Raw genomic sequence first — 20,250 nt, 5'->3', positions numbered from 1 at the left:
ATCTTTACTTGTCCCATTTAATCTTTTTTTTGTAACGCACCTGCACTTTATTAAATGATGATGTTATAGGCACTCTTGTTGATATTATAAGGTTCCTTGTTTTCGTGTCTTGTTTCAATCAAAGAGTTAAAAATGAACATGTTCTTAAGAAAATAACTTTGTGTACTATATAACGTGTAAGTATAATAATTAAGTCAGTTACGATATATATTTTAATATTATTTCCAGTGGGATTAAGATTTCACATACGGTCTGTTTCTTTTAAAGTAATATCAACAGGACATTCCCAAAATAAATGTTATAGGGTTTCAGGGGTACCATCACAAAAGACACAGTTATCGTCTCTATTAATTTAAATTTGCACAGCAAGGGTCTTTACCGGGTAACTTCGATTTATTACTTTATATGACACCTCCTTAACCTCATTAGTTATACAATATGTACTTGGCATCATCGACATTTTTGACAGGCGCTGTAAGTACATTACTTCTATAGTGCAGGAAGAGCTGTACAGGAAGGGGGCGGGGTCCTCTCTCCTCTCGGGGAGGGACTTCCTGTCTCGCGCTGCTGGAGCACAAGAGGGTTCGAGCTCACAGTGAGGCTGCGCGTGTCTGCGCTGTGCAGGGTCTCGCCTGCAGGTCCGTCCCGCTGGAAGAACAAGTGTCCCTCCATCAGGAGAACCGGACTCCCTGAGCCGCCCTGAGCGGGTCCCTGCTGGGCCGGTGAGTCACACTGAGTCTGAGTCCGTCTGTTGACATCGGAGCTCATTTCTGACCGCAGCCTGCGGGCTGCTCCCCAGATGTGGGACTTGATGAGCCCGCTGTCTGCGCTGTGTCCTCTCGCCCTGAGCACAGGGTGCAGGTGTTGATCCTGCTGGGACTGTGGTTCCGCTGGGCGCACAGTGCCCACCCGGACCCGGACCCGAACCCGCTGGGGTCCCGCCGATCAGCGCGAGAGAGAAGCTCTGTTTAAACAGATCAGATCTCTGTCAGTCGCCTCAAGCACAGTCTAATCTGGGCTGTTCGGGTCCGGTGTCCCCAGAATAACAGAACATTTCGAGACGGACCCGGTCCGTGTTTCTGAGGTCTCGGGTCCGTTTCCCTCAGTGAGAGGAGCGGAGTGGAGTCCGGCTCGTCTTCCAGCGGACCCGAGTCCTGTGGAGTCCCAGCGAGTCCAGTGACGAGCACAGAGAGGTGTTATTAGTGTCTTCATGCTTCAGAGCTGTTTATATTGAGCCCCCTGCAGTGGGAGTGAAGAGAGAACAGTGTCCTGTTGTTTCTGTCTCGTCCCCTGGACTGTCAGCCTGCTCCTGCGGTCGGGACAGGTCCGCTGGAAGAGATCAGATCCAGATTTAACTGCGAGATCGCCGGGTCTGTGTGAGTGAATCGTGACAGAATTAAACTATTATCAGACATTGTTATTGTGATAATGATAAAAACAAAACTGTTTATACTAAATACTAAGTCCTGCAGTAGTGTAGTTTTTTACATTTTTTTCTATTTAATACTAAACTAAGATCTTTTCTCATTTGCTTTTTGTGTTTTTAATGTATTATAGTGAACAGTGCTTGATAATTATAGTTAAACGTGTTACACCTGTAATTTATTAGGTATTTTATAATTAGAGTCTAGTACAACTGCCTTTAACATCACCTCCCCCATGCTTCAGAGTTTTCTCAGAAGCACAAGACGAGCCAGGAGAGTTTGGGAGCCCAGATCTATTGACAGATGAGAGCAGGACAAGCCTGCAGCAGAGTGAAGGAGAGGTCAGGGTGTGGAGGGAGGAAGAACCTGCAGTGACCCCAGAAACAGCAGCTCGTGGGTGAGGCCTGGTGGAGGAGTGTCATGGCCTGGGCATGAACCCCCTCCTCTGGGAGCGGCCCACTCGTCTGGACTGATGAGTCCCTGATGAAGGAGCAGCAGAGTGAGCTGTGATCTCCACAGAGACAGGCTGTCTGCTTATGCAGAAGAAAGTGCTTCCTTCCTTAGTGGGCAGAGTTTCACTGTTCAGCAGTGTGTTTCATAATGTCATTTAACATAGATCTGCCAACAGTGTATTGAGATAAACATGGTTAAGGACGTTTGATGGAGATAAGGGAAATGTGGTTAGGAAAGTTATATGGAGAGAAAGGAAGAAATATTTTGCAGATAACATGTTATATAGTTGTCCTGATATACACTGCGTGAACTAATGTCATTCTCAGAGCAGATGGATAATGAATATTTGTTCATCCCAAGAACAGGCAAGATCTGAAAGCAACTGCTGCAAATTATCTGCTCAGCTTTTTTGGTCAAATATTTCCTATTTACTTTTTCAAAGAGAAATTCTACCAGAAACTGACTTGTACATTGAATGTGTTCCGAGACTGATAGCACATTGTATAGATTAATTTAACATAAATGATACAGCCAATGATAAATCTGTAGATTGGGTATTGAGATAAATGTGGTTAACAAAGTTATACAACAAGAAAGGAAAACTTTTTACAGATAAGGTTACAAAGTTGTCCTGATATACACTGTTTTGACTAATGTCCATTCTCAGAGCAGGTGGATAATGTCTCCTTCTCCTTTTTGTCTCTTCCCTAGGAGCTGTAGAGACAAGCGCTCTCCCTGACACTGGGGACAGGGCTCCACTGAGCTCCAACACTGTGAGCAGGACTGGGGCTCCAGTCTGAGGCAGGACACAGAGCCCACAGCTCCTGAAGACAGACAGGGGCTCCCTGAGCAGCACAGGACCAGACAGAGTGAGGAGGAGCTCAGAGGACCAGAGTCTGTCCACATGGCAGAGCCAGAGACAGGCTGTGTTACACAAGGACTCAGTGCGTCAGGGTGTGCTCTGTGTGTGAAGGGTGAGCTGGGAACTCAGGATGCAGTAGGATGTGGTTGTGTTGAACACAAACTCCAGATACTGGAATCTAGGAGTTTTAAAACAGAACCTCAAGGATTTGATGTTCCAGAATCTCATGAATCCTGTTCAGATGTTGTGTCTCCCAGTGTGAAGAGTGAAAGTGATCTGGACTCCAGCTACACTGCAGATCTGTCCAGGATTCAGTCCCTCAGCACTGCAGCACTGGAGTCCCATCAGGAGTCTGACCAGATTAAAACACAGGACAAGGGACAAGTGAGCATCTGTACAGGAACTGTCGAGAATCAGGAACAAAATCACAGCGGAGAGAGACCGTACTCTTGTGAACACTGTGGGAAGAGTTTCAGTCGGGCAGCAGTCCTTAAGAATCATGAACGGATTCACACAGGAGAGAGACCGTACTGCTGTGAACAGTGTGGGAAGAGTTTCGCTTGGGCAGCAACTCTCAAGAAACATGAACAAATTCACAAAGAAGAGAGACCGTACAGCTGCCAGCAGTGTGGGAAGAGTTTCAACCATGTAGCAAATCTCAAGGTTCATGAACAGTTTCACACAGGTGAGAGACCGTTCTGCTGTGAGCACTGTGGGAAGAGTTTCCATTTAGCAGGAGCCCTCAGGTGTCATGAACGGATCCACACAGGAGAGAAACCATACTGCTGTAAACAGTGTGGGAAGAGTTTCAACCAGGTAGGAGGCCTCAAGATTCATGAAAGGATTCACACAGGTGAGAGACCGTACTGCTGTGAGCACTGTGGGAAGAGTTTCAAGCAGTCAGGAGCTCTCAAGGTTCATGAACGGATCCACACAGGAGAGAGGCCATACTGCTGTGAGCAGTGTGGGAAGAGTTTCAAATATCCAGCAGCCCTCAGACATCATGAGCAGATTCACATAGGAGAGACGCCATACTGCTGCAAGCACTGTGGGAGAAATTGCAGTTCTGCAGCACACCTTAGAATTCATGAACGGATTCACACAGGAGAGAGGCCATTCTGCTGTGAACACTGTGGGAAGAGTTTCACCCAGGCAGGAGTCCTGAAGAGTCATGAACGGATTCACACAGAAGAGAGACCCTACTCCTGTGAACAGTGTGGAAAGAGTTTCAAGTGGGTGGTATCCCTCAAGAGTCACGAGCTGATTCACTCAGGAGAGAGACCGTTCTCCTGTGAACAGTGTGGGAAGAGCTTCACCCAGCTAGCCAATCTCAAGAAGCACACATGGATTCACACAGGAAAGAGACCCTTCTGCTGCAAACACTGTGGGAGGAGTTGCAATTCTGCAGCACACCGTAAAATTCATGAACGGATTCACACTGGAGAGAGGCCATTCTGCTGTAAACACTGTGGGAAGAGTTTCAACCAGGCAGGAGCCCTCAAGAGTCATGAGCGGATCCACACTGGGGAGAGACCATACTGCTGTGAGCAGTGTGGGAAGAGCTTCAAGCAGGCAGGAGCCCTCCAGTATCATGAGCGGATTCACACGGGAGAGAGGCCTTATTGCTGCAAGCACTGTGGGAAGACTTGCAGTTCTACAGCACACCTTAAAATTCACGAACGGATTCACACAGGAGAGAGACCGTACTGCTGTGAACAGTGTGGGAAGAGTTTCAACCAGGCAGGAGCCCTCAAGCGTCATGAACGGATTCACACGGGAGAGACACCGTTGTTGCAGAAAAGCGCGTCATCTCATGTGGAATTTAGTGCTCCTAAAGAGTGTTAATAGTTTTTTTGTTGCTTTCACCACCAGCCTGGACCAAGCTTTGACCAAGCAGAAAACTAAAAGAAAAAAGAGGCACCTTTTGATCATGATTTTCCCAGTGTGAAACACACGCCAAGGTGCCATGCATTTCTCTAACTTCTGATCCATCTAATGGTATGAAGCACAGGCTGACTCCTTTTTGTCTTGCTAGTCTCTTTCTGCTATACAGGACCTGCTAGTACAATGTCTCTGGTCATCACCTACAGGTACGTTCACTAATGAAGAATACGCACAGAGGGTACCAGGACTGGCCTTTGATAACATTGAGACCATGCGCTAGATATCTTACTCTGAACACTCGCACACACCTCAGTTTCCAAGGTTAGCTCCCTGGCTTCTAAAGTCTCCTCCAGAGGTCGTTGCAATACTTTTTCCTTGTAGAGCCGTCCCCAGCAGCACTAAGTAAGGATCTCTCTCTCCCTGGCTACCCTTGTGCACTCCCAGCACACAGCAAGCAACTCGGACCACAGACTGCCCCATCTCTGTCTTCTCAGCGGGAAGTTTGAACTCGCCAAGGATGTTGGGCAGCAGATCTTTGAGTATAAAACTTCTTTATTCACGTTATAAGGATCGAGACTTGAACTATTATTCCAAACACAAGTTTAATAGTTCACAGTCGTAAATGCATATTAATTTCTACTTGAGAATGTGCGTGTGATGTAAGGACATGAGACTGATCAAACCTCTGAGCTCGGAGAAGAACACGTTACAGTGAGGACATTGTAACTCCGACTTTACCTCTTTTCCTTCTAATTCCCAAAAGAAAGATTAACCTTTCATATCACAGCAGATTCTCGGATATATTTAATTACTCTTTGTTTTTTTTTATGCATGTTTTGGTATCGTATCAGTAAATTGTATTTTGTATATTTCGAACCCGTGTGTCAGTCGGTAAATTATGGTGTTTGTTTGATTCCTAATGGCTGTCGAGAACGTTTCCAATTTCTTTATTGTTGCAATAAAAACACTCAGATCGCACTGTACTGCTGTGCACAGTGTGGGAAGAGGTTCAGTCTGCGTGAGCACCTGAGAGATGGAGCGGAGTGACCGTCTCTTCAAAGATGCCCCAGTACCCCACAGCAAGCAAGATTACCTCAATAAAAACACAAAATGCAAATATATTTGAACTGTCCCCCTATTCAATTCGCATAGCCCGAAGTGTCCACTTTCCTCAGAAAATATCCAAATATATTGAAAGTAGAAATACAAGACAAAGGTGAAAGGACTTCAATGAAAAAAGTTTAATTTACTCCCGTGACCAATCTTTCCTAATGTATCGCAAAGGATTGATTGAATTTTCATTTTCAACAAGCTTAATTGGCATGACTGATGAATTACAGTGTTGACAAATGAGCAAAAATCAACACAATATTTCAAACATTTGTAATACAAACATGATATTGGACAGAAGTAGTTCAGCTGGGGAGCTGCGTCCGAATGCGTAGGCTGCAAAGGAACAGGTAACAGGTTTATTCCCTGCTGAGACGAATAGAAAGGAAACGCAACGTTTCGGCTGTGGGTGTTTTTCCCTGTCATGTGAGCTAATTTTTCAGCTGTCTCTCCCCTGCTTTCAAACCTCCGTGCCAGAAACTCACCAACTCTTCCAGGCCTCTCACTCAAATCAGTTCTTACTCCTGACCGAACAGAAACTCACACCTGAAGCAGGCCTCACGGCTAAGATGTGTTTCTTTTCTTCTCTTTTCAGAAGGGAATAAACCTTTACTTGTTCCTTTGCAGCCTACGCATGCTGATGCAGCTCCCTGCTTGAACTAAACTGAGCCAGGCCCTGAACCCCAGCTGCTCCGGGGGCGTCGTATAAACGTCCGACCCTGCGCTCTGACCCCCAGCTTCTCTCTCCCTGTCTGTGTGGCTCATGGAGAGCGAGCTGGGGTCTGAGAAAAGACAAATTCCTCATGCAAGAAATTGTGTATGACCAATAAAGTGATCTGATTCTGTTGAGAAAACACAGAGACACGTAGAATCCCACATGTTTGAAAACCTACCCCTTCCTTTTATTGTGTAGCAGAAACAGAAATGACTCTTGCGACAGTGACTGAGGGACTTGAACTGAAATGTCAGACTGAGTTTCCTACCCAGGTTGAAAACCTGGGTGTGTCCTGTAGCGAAGGAGGCCGTGATTTGAAAAACTGTAGGGTTTCAGTACACCGCCTATAGTTAGATCCCGTTTTTACATTACAAACACAAAAACCTTAGAGGATCTGGGAACAATCAATATAACAAAGGTATAAGCAAATAAATCACATTTTGTATAAAACATCTTGTCGTTCACCTTTTCTTACAAAAGTCAATTAGTATCATTACTATTAATAATGAATAATTTACAATCAAAAGTACATTCCCTGCACTTCTTCAGTTCGTCATGACCAGCAGGGGGCAGTGCTCCAACACCGCAAGACCCACAATGCCGCCCGGAGGAGAGAAGACCCCGCCCCCTCCTCCCGACAGCGCTTGCGCACACAGGTCCGAGCTCGCGGCGGTCGGGCTGCGCGTGTCCGCGCTGTGCAGGGTCTCGCCTGCAGGTCCGTCCCGCTGGAAGAACAAGTCTCCCTCCATCAGGAGAACCGGACTCCCTGAGCCGCCCTGAGCGGATCCCTGCTGGGCCGGTGAGTCACACTGAGTCTGAGTCCGTCTGTTGACATCGGAGCTCATTTCTGACCGCAGCCTGCGGGCTGCTCCCCAGATGTGGGACTTGATGAGCCCGCTGTCTGCGCTGTGTCCTCTCGCCCTGAGCACAGGGTGCAGGTGTTGATCCTGCTGGGACTGTGGTTCCGCTGGGCGCACAGTGCCCACCCGGACCCGGACCCGCTCAGCGCGCGTTACTATGGTTACCATAAAGCGCTCACCGGAAGCCGGAAGTGCGCTGGAGATGGTTATAGCGGTAGAGATTTGTACAAGAACCATTTCGTATTGACCTTTTTTTTTTACGATTAAAGAATAGTTAAATAACAGTTAACATTAAAAGACGTTTAATAATTTCTCGTGTAACTGTTTACTGTGACGCGGTGAAGGCGCACAGTCTGATCTCCGCTGTTCGGGTCCAGTTAATCAAAAAACAGAATTTTTCGAATCGGACTTGGGTCCATATCTCCATGGTCTCGGGTCCGTTTCCCTCAGTGAGAGGAGCGGAGTGGAGTCCGGCTCGTCTTCCAGCGGATCCGAGTCCTGTGGAGTCCCAGCGAGTCCAGTGACGAGCACAGAGAGGTGTTATTAGTGTCTTCATGCTTCAGAGCTGTTTATATTGAGCCCCCTGCAGTGGGAGTGAAGAGAGAACAGTGTCCTGTTGTTTCTGTCTCGTCCCCTGGACTGTCAGCCTGCTCCTGCGGTCGGGACAGGTCCGCTGGAAGAGATCAGATCCAGATTTAACTGCGAGATCGCCGGGTCTGTGTGAGTGAATCGTGACAGAATTAAACTATTATCAGATATTGTTATTGTCATAATTTCACTCTCATAGATCAGTACAAGATAAAAGATATCTCGTATAAGAGTAGACATAAGTATTTTTATAAAGTATGGTTTTCAATAGAGACCAACTGGAGTGCAAGTAATGTATTGTAATAATAGTTTGAGAAACATCCTTCTCCAGGTTATCTTGCTGTATAGAGAAATTATAGGGTGTGCATGAAATTAAATAAATTATAGACTGATATTAAACCTCAAGTCTGAAGTGTCTTACAGATCAAGTGTTGAGACAGCAGCAGTGGACACTTTTACAGTGCAGTCTTACAGAAGCAGACTGGGAGCTGAGTTTCCAGTGCTGTAACACAGGAAGAGAACTGGGAGAGCACAGCTGCTGTCTAAACCAGGGTCCCTACAGAGCTGCTGGTGTGCGTTCTAGCTGAGCTGAGTTACAAACTGTACCCTGGAGTGAACCTAGAACAGGATTAGATCGAGGCAGAGGTGTCCAGTCCTGCTCCTGCAGGGTCAGTCAGTGTGTCTGCTGGTCTTCACTCCTTCATGAGCCAATCAGAGCCTCCAGGCAGGGTCCTGGCTCTAGGACAGGGGTGTCCAGTCCTGCTCCTGCAGGGTCAGTCAGTGTGTCTGCTGGTCTTCACTCCTTCATGAGCCAATCAGAGCCTCCAGGCAGGGTCCTGGCTCTAGGACAGGGGTGTCCAGTCCTGCTCCTGCAGGGTCAGTCAGTGTGTCTGTGGGTCTTCACTCCTTCATGAGCCAATCAGAGCCTCCAGGCAGGGTCCTGGCTCTAGGACAGGGGTGTCCAGTCCTGCTCCTGCAGGGTCAGTCAGTGTGTCTGTAGGTCTTCACTCCTTCATGAGCCAATCAGAGCCTCCAGGCAGGGTCCTGGCTCCAGGACAGGGGTGTCCAGTCCTGCTCCTGCAGGGTCAGTCAGTGTGTCTGTAGGTCTTCACTCCTTCATGAGCCAATCAGAGCCTCCAGGCAGGGTCCTGGCTCTAGGACAGGGGTGTCCAGTATTTGAAAGCCTGCTGCCATACTGACCTCCTTTATTCTTAAAATTTGGAACATTTATCGAATATACTTCCTTGCTGCTAAAATCCCAGTGAAGTCCTGTAACATTGTAGTCTTTTAATATAATAAAATACAGTTATAGTCAATTTTATTTACGTCATAAGTATGTATATATAGTGACTCCAGAAACAGCAGCTCGTGGATGAGGCCTGGTGGAGGATTGTCATGGCCTGGACATTAACCCCCTCCTCTGGGACCGCCCCACTCGTCTGGACTGATGAGTCCCTGATGAAGGAGCAGCAGAGTGAGCTGTGATCTCCACAGAGACAGGCTGTCTGCTTATGCAGAAGAAAGTGCTTCCTTCCTTAGTGGGCAGAGTTTCACCGTTCAGCATGACAGCGACACAGAACATGAGGCCAGTCCAGCCCAGGAGTTCATCAGGAGAGACTGGAGGAAAATACAGTTGTGCAGCATCTTACTGTCTTACTTGAACTGAGGAGAACTGAAGGCGACTAACAGGTCATTATATTAATTAATTTAACATAAACATTACAGCAATTAATAATAAAGGAAATATATAGAGAAAGGAAGAAGTGTTTTACAGATAACAATGTTACAGGTTTGTCCTGATATGCACTGTATTGACTAATGTTCTCAGAGCAGGTGGATAGTCTCCTTCTCCTGTCTGTCTCTTCCCCAGGAGCTGTAGAGACCAGCGCTCTCCCTGACACTGGGGACAGGGCTCCACTGAGCTGCAGCACTGTGAGCAGGAGTGGGGCTCCAGTCTGAGGCAGGACACAGAGCCCACAGCTCCTGAAGACAGACAGGGGCTCCCTGAGCAGCACAGGACCAGACAGAGTGAGGAGGAGCTCAGAGGACCAGAGCCTGTCCACATGGCAGAGCCAGAGACAGGCTGTGTTACACAAGGACTCAGTGCGTCAGGGTGTGCTCTGTGTGTGAAGGGTGAGCTGGGAACTCAGGATGCAGTAGGATGTGGTTGTGTTGAACACAAACTCCAGATACTGGAATCTAAGAGTTTTAAAACAGAACCTCAGTGTGATACACAAGGATCTGATGCTTTAGAAACTCATGAATCCTGTTCAGATGTTGTGTCTCCCAGAGTGAAGAATGAAAGTGATCTGGACTCCAGCTACACTGCAGATCTGTCCAGGATTCAGTCCCTCAGCACTGCAGCACTGGAGTCCCATCAGGAGTCTGACCAGATTAAAACACAGACTGAGGAACCACTGAGCATCTGTGCAGGAACTGTCGAGAATCGGGAAGAGAATCACACAGGAGAGAAACGATACTGCTGTGAACAGTGTGGGAAGAGTTTCACCCAAGCAGGAGCACTTAAACGTCATGAACAGATTCACACAAGAGAGAGACCGTACTGCTGTGAACAGTGTGGGAAGAGCTTCATTGAAGCAGGAGCCCTTAAATGTCACAGACGCATTCACACAGGAGAGAGACCATACTGGTGTAAACTGTGTGGGAAGAGTTTCAGTCAGGCAGCAAATCTGAAGAATCATGAACAAATTCACAAAGGAGAGAGACCGTATTGCTGTGAACAGTGTGGAAAGAGTTTCAGTCATTCAGGAGACCTCAAGACACATGAACGGATTCACACAGGAGAGAGACCGTACTGCTGTGAACAGTGTGGGAAGAGTTTCAGTCAGGCAGCAAATCTCAAGAATCATGAGCGGATTCATACAGGCGAGAGACCGTACTGCTGTGAACAGTGTGGGAAGAGTTTCACCCAAGCAGGAGCCCTTAAACGTCATGAACAGATTCACACCAGAGAGAGACCGTACTGCTGTGAACAGTGTGGGAAGAGCTTCATTGAGGCAGGAGCCCTGAAATGTCACAAACGGATTCACACAGGAGAGAGACCGTACTGCTGTGAACAGTGTGGGAAGAGTTTTAGTTCGGCAGCAAATCTCAAGATTCATGACCGGATTCATACGGGGGAGAGACCGTACTGCTGTAAACAGTGCGGAAAAAGTTTCAGTTTGGCAGCAAATCTCAGGATTCATGAACGGATTCACACGGGAGAGAGACCCTACTGTTGTAAACGGTGTGGGAAGAGTTTCAAGCAGGCAGCAAATCTTATGCGTCACGAACGGATCCACACGGGAGAGAGACCGTACTGCTGTGAGCACTGTGGGAAGAGTTTCACCCAGGCAGCAAATCTCAGGATTCATGAACGGATTCACACAGGAGAGAAGCCGTACTGCTGTGAGCACTGTGGGAAGAGCTTCCACCAGGTAGGGGCGCTCCAAAGTCATAAACGGAATCATACAGCAGAGAAACCACTGTAGAAGAAAAGCATCTTATCTGAATAACAATCTTCCACTCTGAGACGCCATGTAGCTGTCTTCATTCCGAACCACCACATGAAGTATAAGGCAGATGGGCTCAGTTGAGTCTTTTCCTCGTCTCTTTCTGCCAAGACCATTCTCACCAAGAATGTTGTGCAGCTGATCTTTAAGTATATAACATCTTTTTTCACGTTATAATTCTCGGGAGTTGAACTATTATTTCAAATACAAGTTTGAGTTCATGATCATAAATGCATATTTACTTGAGAATTTGAATGTGATGTAATTGTATGAGTTTATCTGAGCCAGACCAGAACAAGATATAACCATGAGACTCCTGACTTTACTTCTTCTCTTCCCCGAAAGAGTGGTCTGAGTTTTGTATCACAGCAGATGATTCACAGATATATTCTATTACTTGTTGGTTTCTTATGCATGGTCTGATGTTGTATCAATAAATTGTTTATTATATATTTAGAATGGGTGTGTGAGTTGGATGGACACAAACTAGTTACAGTTCCGGCCTGAGCTATACAATCTATAATGTTTGCTGTTCACGCCTTGAAAGTTCACATCTCGGAAAACCTCCAATCACCGGGCAGTGTTTACCTGCTTGCAGGTGGGTTGAGAGATGGACAAACACAGTTGATGAAAGGGATTGTATAGTTTATTCTGGTTTGTTAACTTCATTACATCATTAGAATCTTCACAGAAACACAGAGTAAAAATGAGAGACGCCAGACGGGAGATCAGTAGAGTAAAACAGAATGAAGATGGTGAGACAGGGAGGACAGAGAGAAAAGAAAGACCATCACCACCACCCTCTGCGCTTGTGCCTGTGAGAGCACCTTGTTCTCATCGTCTAGGACACCGGATTCAGGCGGAAAACATACAAACTTACTTGTGCAGCAGAAGGTAGGATGTGAAGAGTTGTACTAATTTAATATTTTTTTACAACTTAACAAAGGAATTCATGTTTGTTTTCCTCTCTGCTTTTTCTGTACTCAAACATCTGATGTTAAGAGTTATCACTTTCACTAACAGACACACACGATCTGGGGTTTTATTCCAATCAGGGGATCAAATCTGACACCGCCGCCAAACAGTGATCAGACTATCTTAAATAAATCCATGCTTTCTCAGATTTACAGAGTTCCTGTACTGGGATTAGTGAATTAGATATAATGGGCACAAATTTTAAAATACACACTTAGCTGTAGGACATATGTCTACTTGTTACCAACACACGTGTGTCCGAGACTTTTTACAGCACTCACAGTGCTGCAGCTCAGTGGAGCCCTGTCCCCAGTGTCAGGGAGAGTGCTGGTCTCTACAGCTCCTGGGGGAGAGACACACAGGAGAAGAGACTTTAATAACCGCTCTGATCAGACTGGAGCCCTGTCCCCAGTGTCAGGGAGAGCGCTGGTCTCTACAGCTCCTGGGGGAGAGACACACAGGAGAAGAGACTTTAATAACAGCTCTGATCAGACTGGAGCCCTGTCCCCAGTGTCAGGGAGAGCGCTGGTCTCTGCAGCTCCTGGGGAAGAGACGCACAGAAGGAGACATTATCCACCTGCTCTGAGAATGAACAATTTTTTCTGTAAAATATTTCTCAATGTTTAACTTTCATAACCAGATTTTATTTAACTTAGTCAAACTTTCTTTACCACATTTATCTCAATAAAGATATTTTCAGATGTCTTAGTGTCTGTATTATTGATGTTTAATACAATGCCCTACTAATCTCAGGACACATTCAATGTAAGTTAGTATTTGTTAGACTTTTTCTTTCAATTAGAAAATGTATGAAATATATGACCAAAAGAGTTTAGCAGATTCTTCTTACACTGAACACAATAATTAAAAAGATTTGGGCCCCAGACACAGGAGCAGGCTGACAGTCCAGGGGACGAGACAGAAACAACAGGACACTGTTCTCTCTTCACTCCCACTGCAGGGGGCTCAATATAAACAGCTCTGAAGCATGAAGACACTAATAACCAGAACTACCGCAAACCGGAGCTCGGACTGCTTCTTTCATCTCTGTTTAATCTATAAAACGCCGTACAGGAGAAATTTCTAAATCGTTTAAAATATCCGGAATTTCCCCCTTATTCTTTTAACCTTTGGGGTCTCAGTTTGATATCGCGTTTGTAGAATTACTGACGGACACGAGCGTCTCCAGCGCACTTCCGGCTTCCGGTGAGCTCTTTATGGTAACCATAGTAACGGGCGCTGATCGGGAAGAAGATCACGCCCCCTTCCCTCCAGCTCCTCCGGTACTGAGGCGAGTAGTACAAGCGATTTTCTCGTAATAGTTTGAAAGGAATAATACTACTTTACTAGTATAAGTAAACCATAAAGGTTAATGATAAGACGATTTATAAATGTAAGAATATGATTTATTTGCTTAAATACTTGTTTTATCCGGATATAGACCATTAACCTTTTGTTTTTATCCGGATATATTTAATGAAGGAGTTAGCGGACAGGTTTGTGTGTGACGCAGGAAGACTTGTGGAACAGCTGCTGCCTTAGAAACAATGTTAAAGAAACTTTTCCTGGACTTTATTCTGTTAAACTAGCACTTTCTAACTGAAACGAGAACAGGATGATGTGTGTGTTCTGTAAGGCTGGAAAAGACACTCGGGACGATTTGCAGAACTTGATGTTTAAGTGTGAATGTTACATTTAAGTAGTTTGACATTGTCACCCAGTGCAAGGTGCCAGATGGAAAAGGAGCATTTATTTGTAATTCAGCTGTCAGTCATACTGGGCAGATACGGTCTAGTGCTTCTCTGTCTTTTAATGCGTGCAAGGTGGGAATGCAAAATTACTTAAACTCCATTAAAAACATGAAAAATTACAAGGCAAAAAATACATCTGATGTACATTAAGACGGTAACTTCTTGTGTTGAGATTTGTAATGGCCTCTGGAGTGGATCGGTCTGTGCTTCACTGTTCACTGGTCTCATACCAAACAAGACATAATATCTAATATCTAAAGGCAGTGTATAATATCTAGATGTGAAATGAATAAAAATGAATAAAAAATACAGGTAAAATGAATCATTGCTTTTTATAACGCTAGTAAAGCATTAAAAAGTGAAAGTGATAACTCTTATCATCAGATGTTTCAGTACAGAAAAAGCAGAGAGGAAAACAAACATGAATTCCCCTTTGTTAAGTTGTAAAAAAACATTAAATTAGTACAGCTCTTCACATCCTACCTTCTTCTGCACAAGTAAGTTTGTGTGTTTTCCGCCTGAATCCGGTGTCCTAGACGATGAGAACAAGGTGCTCTCACAGGCACAAGCGCAGAGGGTGGTGGTGATGGTCTTTCTCATCTCTCTGTCCTCCCTGTCTCACCATCTTCATTCTGTTTTACTCTACTGATCTCCCGTCTGGCGTCTCTCATTTTCACACTGTGTTTCTGTAAAGATTCTAATGATGTAATGAAGTTAACACACCAGAATAAACTATACAATCCCTTTCATCAACTGTGTTTGTCCTTCTCTCAACCCACCTGCAAGCAGGTAAACACTGCCCAGTGATTGGAGGTTTTCCGAGATGTGAACTTCCAAGGCGTGAACAGCAAACGTTACAGGTCGTCTAGCTCACACCCGATCAGTAGTGATTTATATGGTGTCTGTCCATCCATCTCCTATCCACTTCCTCCAATTCTGGGTGGCATGGGAGCAGTAAGATAGAATCAATGAGTTGCAGGTCATAGTTGCTGTAAGTCCCTGCTCAACCTCATACTGAGAGCTGGATCCTTCCCTGAGGCCTGGAATCAGAGATTGATCACCCCCATCTTTAAGAGTGAAGACAGACTTAACCCTAATACCTACCAGGGCCCCTGTACGAACAGGAACCGGGGGGAAGATATTCTGTAGCATCATGAATACCCCAATACTGGCTTTCCTTAGCAAGCAAAGAGTCCAGAGTAAAAGTCAGAGCAGCTTCCTACTAAACCACTACACATCCACCCACACTTATAAACAAACATGTCCACCACAAATATAGAGAAAAATTATTTGCCTGCTTTATTGATGTCAAAAAAGCATTTGTCTCAATTTGGCACAAAGGACCGTCTTACAAACTTCATCAAAGTGATATAGAAGGTGTAATTAGGTCCACGTACTTGGAGAACTGGTGTGCAGAGAAATTCGGAAACAACAGGACATCGTTCTTCACTCAGGATAGTGCAGGGAGACTGGGCTTAGGCTGCACAATATATCAGTGAGACTGGCAGCACCACAATACACATCACAACAAAACATGCATAAGAAACCAACAAGTATCAGAGTATTTGTGAACTGATCTGCTGCGACACGAAAGGTTTATCGTTTACTCCGAGATGAGACAGAGGAGAGGTAGAGCCAGAGTTGGAAAATCTCCACTCTAACGAGTTCTTTTCCAGCTCAGAGGGTTTTATCAGTCTCAGATAATTACATCGCATTCAATTCCTCAGATACAAGTAAATACGCATGTCCTACTGAGAACGATCAATCGTGTTTGGAATAACGGTTCAAGCCCAGAGATTTTGAACACGAAAAAAAAGTTTCATACTCAAAAGATCTGCTGTCCAAATGTTCTTGGTTATTTAAAACTCCCCTCCGAGAAGACAGAGCTGGGCCAGTCTGTTGTCAGCTGCGTGCTCTGTGCTGGGAGTATCCCAGTGCAGAGAGAGAGAGACTCTCTTCTGAGCAGAATTCTTCTGCTTTTTCACAGAAGCCTAAGCTGCTTGATTCGAGGACGCATAAAGACGTCTAATAATCATGAAAACACTTATATTCTAAGTGAAATAATATGCCCGGAACCACTACAATGGTTCGTCCCCTGCATGAACCCGTTCGTGACGCTTGAGGGCTCCGGCGTGTTTGAAACTCTTGCCACACCGTTCACACGAATTGGGTTTCACTCTGGTGTGAATCCGTTCGTGATATTTCAGGGCGCCGGCCTGATTGAAGCTCTTCCCACAGTGCTCGCACCAGTACGGTCTCTCTCCCGTGTGGATCCGCTCGTGAGTCTTGAGGTCTCCCGAGCGGTGGAAACTCTTCCCGCACTGTTCGCAGCGGTACGGTCTCTCTCCGGCGTGAATCCGTTCGTGAATCTTGAGATGTGCGGCCAAGCTAAAAGTTTTTCCACACTGCTCACAGCAGAACGGTCTCTCTCCCGTGTGCAGCTGTTCGTGACGTTTGAGGGACCCTAAAACACTGAAGCTCTTCCCACACTGTTCACAGCTGTACGGTCTCTCTCCCGTGTGAATCCGTTTATGACTTCTGAGTTTGCCTGAACGTTTGAAGCTCTTCCCACACTGCTCACAGCAGTACGGTCTCTCTCCCGTGTGAGTCCGTGCATGCATCTTGAGATGTGCAGCCAAACTGAAGCTCTTCCCACACTGATGGCAGCAGTACGGTCTCTCTCCTGTGTGGATCAGTTCATGACACTTCAGGGTTTCTGCCACACTGAAACTCTTGCCACACTGTTGACAGCAGTAAGGTTTCTCTCCAGTGTGAGTCCGTTTATGACGTTTGAGGGCTCCTACCTGCTTGAAGCTCTTCCCACACTGTTCACAGCAGTACGGTCTCTCTCCTGCATGAATCCGTTCATGAATCTTGAGATTGGTTGCAAAACTGAAACTCTTCCCACACTGTTGACAGCAGTAAGGTTTCTCTCCCGTGTGAATCCTCTCGTGACGTTTGAGGGCTCCTGCCTGGTTGAAACTTTTCCCACACTGTTCACAGCAATACGGTCTCTCTCCTGTGTGGATCCTCTCATGACGTTTCAGGGCCCCAGCCACACTGAAACTCTTCCCACAGTGCTCACAGCAGTACGGTCTCTCTCCTGTGTGGATCCGTTCGTGACTTCTGAGGGCTGCTGATTGGCTGAAGCTCTTCCCACAGTACTCACAACTGAACTGTCTCTCTGCTGTGTGAATTCTTTCATTATTCTTAACTACTCTTTCTTGATTGTTCATATTTCCTCTGGTATCTTTTATAGTCTGGTCAGACTCCTGATGGGACTCAGTGTCCAGTGCTGCAGAGCTGAGGGACTGGATCCTGGACAGATCTGCAGTGCAGCTGGAGTCCAGATCACTTTCACTTTTCACACTGGCAGAGAGAACATCTGAACAGGATTCATGAGATTCTTGAAGATCAAGTCCTTGTGTCTCACACTGAGGTTCTGTTTTAAAACTCTCAGATTCCAGTATCTGGAGTTTGTGTTCAACACAACCACATCCTACTGCATCCTGAGTTCCCAGCTCACCCTTCACACACAGAGCACACCCTGACGCACTGAGTCCTTGTGTAACACAGCCTGTCTCTGGCTCTGCCATGTGGACAGACTCTGGTCCTCTGAGCTCCTCCTCACTCTGTTCTGTCCTGTGCTGCTCAGGGAGCCCCTGTCTGTCTTCAGGAGCTGTGGGCTCTGTGTCCTGCCTCAGACTGGAGCCCCACTCCTGCTCACAGTGCTGCAGCTCAGTGGAGCCCTGTCCCCAGTGTCAGGGAGAGCGCTGGTCTCTACAGCTCCTGGGGGAGAGACACACAGGAGAAGGAGACATTATCCATCTGCTCTGAGAATGACATTAGTTCACGCAGTGTATATCAGGACAACTATATAACATGTTATCTGCAAAATATTTATTCCTTTCTCTCCATATAACTTTCTTAACCACATTTCCCTTATCTCCATCAAACGTCCTTAACCATGTTTATCTCAATACACTGTTGGCAGATCTATGTTAAATGACATTATGAAACACACTGCTGAACAGTGAAACTCTGCCCACTAAGGAAGGAAGCACTTTCTTCTGCATAAGCAGACGGCCTGTCTCTGTGGAGATCACAGCTCACTCTGCTGCTCCTTCATCAGGGACTCATCAGTCCAGACGAGTGGGCCGGTCCCAGAGGAGGGGGTTCATGTCCAGGCCATGACACTCCTCCACCAGGCCTCACCCACGAGCTGCTGTTTCTGGGGTCACTGCAGGTCCTTCCTCCCTCCACACCCTGACCTCTCCTTCACTCTGCTGCAGGCTTGTCCTGCTCTCATCTGTCAATAGATCTGGGCTCCCAAACTCTCCTGGCTCGTCTTGTGCTTCTGAGAAAACTCTGAAGCATGGGGGAGGTGATGTTAAAGGCAGCTTTACTAGACTCTAATTATAAAATACCTAATAAATTACAGGTGTAACACGTTTAACTATAACTATCAAGCACTGTTCACTATAATACATTAAAAACACAAAAAGCAAATGAGAAAAGATCTTAGTTTAGTATTAAATAGAAAAAAATGTAAAAAACTACACTACTGCAGGACTTAGTATTTAGTATAAACAGTTTGGTTTTGATCATTATCACAATAACAATATCTGATAATAGTTTAATTCTGTCACGATTCACTCACACAGACCCGGCGATCTCGCAGTTAAATCTGGATCTGATCTCTTCCAGCGGACCTGTCCCGACCGCAGGAGCAGGCTGACAGTCCAGGGGACGAGACAGAAACAACAGGACACTGTTCTCTCTTCACTCCCACTGCAGGGGGCTCAATATAAACAGCTCTGAAGCATGAAGACACTAATAACACCTCTCTGTGCTCGTCACTGGACTCGCTGGGACTCCCCTCTTACTGAAGGAAACTGTTTTGTGGGGGAAACCGAACCAGAACCACCGCAAACCGGAGCTCGGGCTGCTTCAATCATCTCTGTTTAATCTATAAAACGCCGCACAAGAGAAATTTTTTAATCTTTTAAAATATCCGGAATTTCCCCCTTATTCTTTCAGGTTGATATCGTGTTTGTAGAATTACTGACGGACACAAACATCTCCAGCGCACTTCCGGCTTCCGGTGAGCGCTTTATGGTAACCATAGTAACGGGCGCTGAGCGGGTCCGGGTCCGGGTGGGCACTGTGCGCCCAGCGGAACCACAGTCCCAGCAGGATCAACACCTGCACCCTGTGCTCAGGGCGAGAGGACACAGCGCAGACAGCGGGCTCATCAAGTCCCACATCTGGGGAGCAGCCCGCAGGCTGCGGTCAGAAATGAGCTCCGATGTCAACAGACGGACTCAGACTCAGTGTGACTCACCGGCCCAGCAGGGACCCGCTCAGGGCGGCTCAGGGCGGCTCAGGGAGTCCGGTTCTCCTGATGGAGGGACACTTGTTCTTCCAGCGGGACGGACCTGCAGACACGCGCAGCCCCACTGGCGCGAGCTCGAACCTTTGTGCTCCAAACAGCTCGAGACCGGAAATCCCGCCCCGAGAAGAGAGGAGACCCCGCCCCCTTCCTGTACAGTTTGGGAAATACAACTCAGTCCTACACGCTCATACACATCTTCTCGTGTATTTGCATGAAAAGATGTTTTACAGCTGTAAGCAGGTGTTTTGTTTAACCGCCTAGTTTATATCGATTGATCCCGGATATCTACTGTAAAATGGTTGTTATTGTCCGGATTTGTTTTAAATACGTTTTTATTTAAACACCAGAAATACTAAAAAGGAGACAGAATATTGAAGTAGCCGGATAGGCTTGTGAAGGACGAGAGAGCCGGGAGGAACTCCCAGTAGATACTGCCTTACAACCAAGGATGAAGCAATAACATTTAAAACTGTTGCTCGGTTTTATCGTGTTAAAATAACACTTTCTAGATTTAAACATAAACAAGATTATTTGTGTGTCCTATAGGGCTGGAAAGAAATTCTGACAAGTTTGTTTGTGGTTTTTATTTATAGGTATTTTGGGTCGACTTTCAAAACTTGAAGCCTTTAAGTGTGAATATTAGATTTAAGGACCTTGATGTTATATTAGACTTTGTAAGATAGAATGAGAAAAAATAACATTTCTTCCTAGATCATCTGTT

General features: G+C 46.1%; 3 protein-coding genes and 2 long non-coding RNA genes across 9 annotated transcripts; 4 read left to right on the top strand and 1 right to left on the bottom strand.

The window, feature by feature from the left end:
* The first annotated feature begins 535 nt into the window (after window positions 1–535).
* Window positions 536–6,900, top strand: LOC148654326 (uncharacterized). The gene is made up of 2 exons (XM_088646320.1): window positions 536–722; window positions 2,589–6,900. Exon 2 carries the CDS (start codon window positions 2,782–2,784, stop codon window positions 4,582–4,584), a length of 1,803 nt encoding a protein of 600 aa, XP_088502446.1. The 5' UTR covers window positions 536–722; window positions 2,589–2,781; the 3' UTR covers window positions 4,585–6,900.
* A 353-nt stretch (window positions 6,901–7,253) lies between these two features.
* Window positions 7,254–11,860, top strand: LOC148654325 (uncharacterized). 2 transcript variants are annotated; one of them, XM_088646346.1, is made up of 2 exons: window positions 7,254–8,028; window positions 9,767–11,860. In XM_088646346.1, the coding sequence occupies exon 2, from the start codon at window positions 9,960–9,962 to the stop codon at window positions 11,385–11,387; it is 1,428 nt and encodes a 475-aa protein (XP_088502472.1). In that variant the 5' UTR covers window positions 7,254–8,028; window positions 9,767–9,959; the 3' UTR covers window positions 11,388–11,860. The 2 variants fall into 2 exon arrangements, with proteins under 2 accessions (XP_088502472.1, XP_088502471.1); XM_088646345.1 differs by lacking the exon at window positions 7,254–8,028 and adding an exon at window positions 8,035–9,585.
* Window positions 11,861–13,396: 1,536 nt separating this feature from the next.
* On the top strand, window positions 13,397–14,883 carry LOC148654324 (uncharacterized). The gene is made up of 2 exons (XR_015941356.1): window positions 13,397–14,446; window positions 14,546–14,883. It is a non-coding gene; the product is annotated as an uncharacterized LOC148654324 (long non-coding RNA).
* A 527-nt stretch (window positions 14,884–15,410) lies between these two features.
* Window positions 15,411–19,596, bottom strand: LOC148654322 (uncharacterized). 4 transcript variants are annotated; one of them, XM_088646336.1, is made up of 3 exons: window positions 18,795–18,928; window positions 18,350–18,502; window positions 15,411–17,923 (listed from the first exon to the last, which is right to left on the bottom strand). In XM_088646336.1, the coding sequence occupies exon 3, from the start codon at window positions 17,728–17,730 to the stop codon at window positions 16,213–16,215; it is 1,518 nt and encodes a 505-aa protein (XP_088502462.1). In that variant the 5' UTR covers window positions 17,731–17,923; window positions 18,350–18,502; window positions 18,795–18,928; the 3' UTR covers window positions 15,411–16,212. The 4 variants fall into 4 exon arrangements, with proteins under 4 accessions (XP_088502462.1, XP_088502465.1, XP_088502461.1 ...); XM_088646339.1 differs by lacking the exons at window positions 18,350–18,502; window positions 18,795–18,928 and adding an exon at window positions 19,479–19,596; XM_088646335.1 differs by lacking the exon at window positions 18,350–18,502 and having other exon boundaries at window positions 18,795–18,931.
* LOC148654323 (uncharacterized) lies at window positions 18,253–19,382 on the top strand. Its single transcript, XR_015941357.1, has 2 exons — window positions 18,253–18,380; window positions 18,842–19,382. It is a non-coding gene; the product is annotated as an uncharacterized LOC148654323 (long non-coding RNA).
* Window positions 19,597–20,250: the final 654 nt, after the last annotated feature.

This window comes from Lepisosteus platostomus, chromosome 9 (genome assembly GCF_059453375.1).
Source record: "Lepisosteus platostomus isolate fLepPlt1 chromosome 9, fLepPlt1.hap1, whole genome shotgun sequence".
NCBI classification, from domain to species: Eukaryota; Metazoa; Chordata; class Actinopteri; order Semionotiformes; family Lepisosteidae; genus Lepisosteus; species Lepisosteus platostomus.
The sequence above is the reverse complement of the archived record's forward strand: the minus strand, read 5'-3'. Positions and strand labels throughout refer to the sequence as shown.

Excerpts from the sequence above, each read along its gene's own strand:
- LOC148654326 (XM_088646320.1), top strand. The coding sequence starts at position 2,782 with ATGGCAGAGCCAGAGACAGGCTGTGTTACACAAGGACTCAGTGCGTCA.
- LOC148654325 (XM_088646346.1), top strand. The coding sequence starts at position 9,960 with ATGGCAGAGCCAGAGACAGGCTGTGTTACACAAGGACTCAGTGCGTCA.
- LOC148654322 (XM_088646339.1), bottom strand. The coding sequence starts at position 17,730 with ATGGCAGAGCCAGAGACAGGCTGTGTTACACAAGGACTCAGTGCGTCA.